Below are 7,500 nucleotides of genomic sequence, written 5' to 3' on the forward strand. Positions count from 1 at the left end.
TATTATTATTATTATTATTATTATTATTATTATTATTATTATTATTATTATTATTATTATTATTATTATTATTATTATTATTATTATTATTATTATTATTATTATTATTATTATTATTATTATTATTATTATTATTATTATTATTATTATTATTATTATTATTATTATTATTATTATTATTATTATTATTATTATTATTATTATTATTATTATTATTATTATTATTATTATTATTATTATTATTATTATTATTATTATTATTATTATTATTATTATTATTATTATTATTATTATTATTATTATTATTATTATTATTATTATTATTATTATTATTATTATTATTATTATTATTATTATTATTATTATTATTATTATTATTATTATTATTATTATTATTATTATTATTATTATTATTATTATTATTATTATTATTATTATTATTATTATTATTATTATTATTATTATTATTATTATTATTATTATTATTATTATTATTATTATTATTATTATTATTATTATTATTATTATTATTATTATTATTATTATTATTATTATTATTATTATTATTATTATTATTATTATTATTATTATTATTATTATTATTATTATTATTATTATTATTATTATTATTATTATTATTATTATTATTATTATTATTATTATTATTATTATTATTATATTTATTATTATTATTATTATTATTATTATTATTATTATTATTATTATTATTATTATTATTATTATTATTATTATTATTATTATTATTATTATTATTATTATTATTATTATTATTATTATTATTATTATTATTATTATTATTATTATTATTATTATTATTATTATTATTATTATTATTATTATTATTATTATTATTATTATTATTATTATTATTATTATTATTATTATTATTATTATTATTATTATTATTATTATTATTATTATTATTATTATTATTATTATTGTTATTATTATTATTATTATTATTATTATTATTATTATTATTATTATCATTACAATTATTACCACTAATATTCCGTAAACTATTACAATAATTCTTTCCCCTCTGAAGCTTCTCGTGAGGGAAGTTGTCGTGTTCGTCGTCAGTAATTATTGATACATTTAATGTGTTTTGGACGGTGAATATTAACGGTGGTGTGTGTTTGTCTCCCCGACACACACACACACACACACACACACACACACACACACACACACACACACACACACACACACACACACACACACACACACACACACACACACAGGAGCTCATCACTGCCGTAAGGGCAGGAGACGAGGTCAAGGTCAGGGACTTCTTCGCTAGGGGAGGAGACCCCAAGGTGACCACCCCCACTAGCTTTTGTGGGTCGTGGTGCCTGGTGGCAGTGGCTGCCCGCCATGGCCGCGACCACCTCCTGCCCTGCCTGCTGGGGGCGGGGCTCAGCGTGGAGGGCAGTGGCACTGACGACCAAACACCACTGATGGTGGCTGCCAGGAAAAAACACAAGACGACGGTAAAGAGGCTGCTCAGCCTTGGTGCCGACCCGCTGGCTGTTGACAAAAGAGGTGAGTGGGTGTGGTGCTGGTGGTGATTTTTAAGGTGGTGGTGGTGGTGCTGGTAGTGGTGGTGGTGGTGGTGGTATGGTGGTTAAGGTGGTTTGGCCCTGCTTGGATGTTTGGATAGTTAAAAGAGAGAAAGAAAGGGGGATAGGGTAGGATAAAGTTGCAGGAAATTGGAAGGAAGTAGGAGAGATAAGAGGTGGCGGGCTGTCCGCCTTGCTTTGTACATGTCTTATATCTATCTAGTTGTGTAGGTACTGACGTCTATGGCTTTGGTCTTGGATTTGAGGGTATTTTTTTACTGGCGTTATGTTGTGTATTTGTTTTCAGGTTTTCTTCGGTCTAGGATATTTCTTTGTTTCCTAAACCATGAGTGTTTTTTCTGTCTTTCATAGTTGCCTTTGAGGCTCGTAAAATGGTGATCCTGAAGTGCTCTCGTTTTGATGAAGATTTTGTCGGCCTGTGTGTGAAAAGTGTAGTTTATTGGTTCTATTCCTGCTTCTTCATGTACTGTTTCTGTATTCTTTGTGTATGGGTGTCTTTCGTTGAATGCAAATCGGAGGGCTTGGCTTTGTATCCGTCGTAGTTTCATTTTGTTTGTGTCGCTTGTTGTTACTAATGGGATGATGGGGTATTGAATTAGTGGTAATATAAATGCTTTTATAAGGCGCAGCTTGATGTGAGTTGGTGTGTTATTAAATCTTTGTAAATCCGTTATGGCTTCTATTCCTCTGATTCTGTTTTCTGCTACGTGTTTCCCTATGCCTGTACGCGTCATGGTTAGTCCCAGAACGTTTCCTCTTTCTGAGTAGTTTATAGCGGTTCCTTCTAGTGTTATTTCATGCTTCTTTGATACTGCTAGTGGTATTATTTTAAACTTGTCTCTGTTCGTCTTTATTTTCCACTTTTTCTCGTAGTTTATTTATTTAATCTCATTCCGTGTCCTGTTATCCATTAATGCTCGTGATTTGCCTGCATGGCAAGTTATCTGTGTTATGTCGTCTGCGTACTGTATGTTAACACTACAAGCACCGAGGGGGGGCAGATGTGGCCCCCCCTGAGCCACTTCTATCAAAACGATACACTTTTTTATTATTATCAAGTGTAAAAGAAAAACAGTCCTACAGAAAAACGCAGAAAATACCCAAGATTAACAAGTGATATCAATAAGAAGCATATGAATCTTCGTTATTTTGCTACACACGAATATTTCGAGAAACTGACGCCAATCATTTTGAAACGGCTGCCGACTGCCAGATGTACAATAACCTGTACGATACCACGATACTATTACTGTTACACTATATATACCTGTCTTGTATACTGCATGTTTTGCATTTATTGTTTATAAAGCCTTGGCTAATACACTAAACAGACCAACAAACAAATTGGCTGTGTTTACTATAATGAAAGAAACGCCGAAATTCGCCGCTGTAGCGTGCGTTCGTATGTGAGTGTGTATGCATGCGTTCTAGCGTGTCAACGACGGAGTCCGGCGACAAAAGCTCGTAGCCTCGTCTTGAATGAAGTTTGGTACATACAATACTTATTTTGGCCTTACCATGAGGTAATAACTGTGTCTCGTACATTATTACATTTGTTTACACTAAACAGACCATCAAACAAACTGGCTGTGATAACTACAATGAACTATTCGTCGTTGTAGCGTGCGTTCGTGTGTGTGTGTATGCGTTCCAGAGTGTATCGGCGGCAGCAGCCGGCGTCACTTCCTTCCTTTTCTCCTTCCTTCCTCCCTACCCCCTTCCTATGTTGGTGGTAGCGAGTGTTCTAAGTGCTAATCGGTTCACGGATAGAGAAAGTCATATCCGCCAGGGTTACTTTATTGGACAGAACTTACACAGCTCATCACGACAAGGACAACACATATGATAGGTGTTTGTTTGTGTATGCTTTTGTGTGAATGTTGTTTGTGTAGGTTAACATTTAAGTGTTGGTGTATGCGTGGAACAATGTGTAACGGTGGACAACAAGAGAACGTGGACGGACAGTCAAAGGTAAACGAATACAAGGAAAGTTAACGATGAAGACGCGACAAGACAGACTGGCAGACACAGTGACGATGGACATTACATGAAAACACTGAGAATCTTAGTCTCTCTTTGCAGCACCCCATTTTCTTGTCACTGAGGGGAAGGAACACGGAATTTGAGCGGTGACTGCTACAGATTACTCCCCCCCAGTGACGAGGAAGGAGGAACGAAATCTTCCCTGGTGCTGGGGCGCTGTGGCAGACGGTGATGCGTTGCGATGAGTAGCGTTGTGTAGAGTTGTGTTGAGATGCGCGGTAAGTTGCGCTGAGTAGTTGCGTTGAGGTGCGCGGTAAGTTGCGCTGAGTAGAGTTGCGTTGAGTAGTTCAGCTACGGTGAGTCGAGCTGGGGCGAGTAGTGCAGTGACAACAGCTACGGTGAGTCGAGCTGGAGTGAGTAATGCAGTGACAACAGCTACGGTGAGTCGAGCTGGAGTGAGTAGTGCAGTGACAACAGCTACGGTGAGTCGAGCTGGAGTAGTGCAGTGACAACAGCTACGGTGAGTCGAGCTGGAGTGAGTAATGCGGTGACAACAGCTACGGTGAGTCGAGCTGGAGTGAGTAGTGCAGTGACAACAGCTACGGTGAGTCGAGCTGGAGTGAGTAGTGCAGTGACAACAGCTACGGTGAGTCGAGCTGGAGTGGCGCGTAGGAGACAGCTACGGTGAGTCGAGCTGAAGTGTTGAGCAGCGATGAGTTGAGCAGCGAGGGGTTGAGCAGCGTGAGGTGGGCTGCATGAGGTGGGCTGCATGAGGTGGGCTGCGTGAGGTGGGCTGCGGTGAGTTGAGTGGTTGGCTGTTTAATAGATCCTGGAAGGCTTGAGTCCGCACTCCCGAATCGCGAACCACGTAGACGGGTCCTGAGCAGAAGAGTGGTGCTCTGAAGGACACCGCCGTAGTAGAGGAAGAGTTGCATGTCGTCGTCAGGTATGGTGAAGTCGAGCGGCGTGGAGATGGGCAATAGGCACTGGCGTAAACGCGCCGGGGGCCACGGCAGTCATAGAGTGCGTCGAGGGAACTGCGTGTGAAGGCGCTATGCTGACAGCGTGTCAGGGGCCTCGGCAGTCGGTGAGAGTAGAACGACTGCGTGTATTAAAGGCGCCAGCTGCCAGCGTGTCAGGGGCCTCGGCAGTCCGTGAGGGCGTCGAATGACTGCGTGGTAAGGCGCTGGATGCCAGCGTGCCAGGGACCACAGCCGGTTGAGAATTGAGGGGCGCAAGCATATGCCAGGAGCCGCGGCAGTCGTGAGAGTAAAACGAACTGCGTGTACTATAGGCGCTGGCACGTGCCAGGGGCCTCTGTGGCTCGGGGGGTGAACCAGTGTTCAAAAAGGCACTGTAACACAACACTGTACGCCTAGTGGGTAACACTGTGACACTAACTGTTGCTGGGGACGTGCTGCACTGAACTGTTGCTGGACACACTGCATTATACACAAGGATCCACAAGTGTAGGATAATCCAAGACGGCGGTGGTAGATCCAGGAGGCGGTGGTTAATCCAGGGGGCAGCTAGTAATCCCAGTGGGGTGTCACACTGTGTTTACGTGTCTCTCTGAGTCTGTGTGGCGTGTGGCGGCGTATACACTGAGTCTGTATGGCGTGTACACCGAGTCTGTGTGTGGCGTGTACACTGAGTGTGTGGCACTGTGTCTCAGTAATGTGTCGCACTGTGTTTGAGTGTTCACTGAGTCTGTGTAGTGTGTCACACGGTGTGCGTGTCTCAGTCGCCGGACCAGCAGAAAAGCAGGGAGGAGGAGGGGTGGGGGTGGGTGGGTGAGCGCCGGGAGAAGAACCATGGGGCACAAAAGATGCCTGAAGGGCGCCGAAGATGCCTGGAGGAGGCGCACAGAGGGAGCCTAGAAGAGGCGCACAGAGGGTGCCTGGAAGAGGCGCGCAGAGGGTGCCTGGAAGAGGCGCGCAGAGGGTGCCTGGAAGAGGCGCGCAGAGGGTGCCTGGAAGAGGCGCGCAGAGGGTGCCTGGAAGAGGTGCACATAGGGTGCCTGGGGAAGGCACAGAGGGTGCCTGGGGAAGGCGCAGAGGGCGCCTGGGGGAGGGCGGGGGAAAACCCTGAAGGTGGCAACTACGCCTATGGCGTAATGTTTCTCCCGACCTGAGTGGTCAGCCCCACGAACCCCGAATGGAGGTGAGGATTTTTGCCCCAGGAGAGGGCGGACGAATGGACAAGTTACCCTGCCCAGGTCCTCCACTCTAGGAGAGAGTGCCCTTAAAACGGCACCGGCTATAAGCCACCTTGAACCATAGCAACACTCCAGGGTCACCAATTGTTGGTGGTAGCGACTGTTCTAAGTGCTAATCGGTTCACGGATAGAGAAAGTCATATCCGCCAGGGTTACTTTATTGGACAGAACTTACACAGCTCATCACGACAAGGACAACACATATGATAGGTGTTTGTTTGTGTATGCTTTTGTGTGAATGTTGTTTGTGTAGGTTAACATTTAAGTGTTGGTGTATGCGTGGAACAATGTGTAACGGTGGACAACAAGAGAACGTGGACGGACAGTCAAAGGTAAACGAATACAAGGAAAGTTAACGATGAAGACGCGACAAGACAGACTGGCAGACACAGTGACGATGGACATTACATGAAAACACTGAGAATCTTAGTCTCTCTTTGCAGCACCCCATTTTCTTGTCACTGAGGGGAAGGAACACGGAATTTGAGCGGTGACTGCTACACCTATCCCTCCCTACCCCTTCTTCTGGAGCCCAGGAAACAGGGAAACAAGTGCGAGGGAGAGAAACGTACAGGGGAAGGAGGGAGGGAGGTAAAACGTATGGATTATTTTGTGAATTCAGAACGAAAAGGAAAGTGAAATAGTAATAATGAACAAAATGCTCGCATGAGATAGAGGGAGAGGGGGTGGCAGCACACACACTCTCTCTCTCTCTCTCTCTCTCTCTCTCTCTCTCTCTCTCTCTCTCTCTCTCTCTCTCTCTCTCTCTCTCTCTCTCTCTCTCTCTCTCTCTCTCTCTCTCTCTCTCTCTCTCTCTCTCTCTCTCTCTCTCTCTCTCTCTCTCTCTCTCTCTCTCTCTCTCTCTCTCTCTCTCTCTCTCTCTCTCTCTCTCTCTCTCTCTCTCTCTCTCTCTCTCTCTCTCTCTCTCTCTCTCTCTCTCTCTCTCTCTCTCTCTCTCTCTCTCTCTCTCTCTCTCTCTCTCTCTCTCTCTCTCTCTCTCTCTCTCTCTCTCTCTCTCTCTCTCTCTCTCTCTCTCTCTCTCTCTCTCTCTCTCTCTCTCTCTCTCTCTCTCTCTCTCTCTCTCTCTCTCTCTCTCTCTCTCTCTCTCTCTCTCTCTCTCTCTCTCTCTCTCTCTCTCTCTCTCTCTCTCTCTCTCTCTCTCTCTCTCTCTCTCTCTCTCTCTCTCTCTCTCTCTCTCTCTCTCTCTCTCTCTCTCTCTCTCTCTCTGTCTCTCTCTCTCTCCTGCAGCAGGAAGTAATAATAAGGAAATAAAAAAAAATAATGTAACATTTCAAGGGACAAATTTCAGCCTAACTTTTATCCGTGTGAACGAAAATAACGACAAAGCAAAATATAGACAACTTATTAACTTTTTCCTCTTCCTTTTAAACATTCCACCATCGTCATCCCCACCACCACCACCACCACCACACCCACTATCACCACCATAATCACCATCATCCCCACCACCACCACCACCACCACACTCACCACACCCACTATCACCACCATAATCACCATCATCCCCACCACCACCACCACCACCACTACCATCACCATCATCACCAACACCACCACTAACCACATCCACTATCACCACCACCACCACCACCAGACCCACTATTACCACCATAATCACCATCATCATCATCACCACCACCACCGACACCACCACCACTATCACCATCACCACCA

General features: G+C 43.0%; 1 protein-coding gene across 1 annotated transcript in view; it reads left to right on the forward strand.

The window, feature by feature from the left end:
- The first annotated feature begins 1,274 nt into the window (after positions 1 to 1,274).
- Positions 1,275 to 7,500, forward strand: part of LOC126989647 (ankyrin-1-like) — a 62,859-nt gene continuing 56,633 nt past the window's right edge. The window contains exon 1 of the mRNA XM_050848248.1: positions 1,275 to 1,566. Coding sequence (XP_050704205.1) covers positions 1,482 to 1,566 — 85 coding nt within the window. The 5' untranslated portion in view covers positions 1,275 to 1,481. The remainder of the gene's footprint in view (positions 1,567 to 7,500) is intronic.

The sequence above is a fragment of the Eriocheir sinensis genome, unplaced genomic scaffold (assembly GCF_024679095.1).
Source record: "Eriocheir sinensis breed Jianghai 21 unplaced genomic scaffold, ASM2467909v1 Scaffold1257, whole genome shotgun sequence".
Lineage (NCBI taxonomy): Eukaryota > Metazoa > Arthropoda > Malacostraca > Decapoda > Varunidae > Eriocheir > Eriocheir sinensis.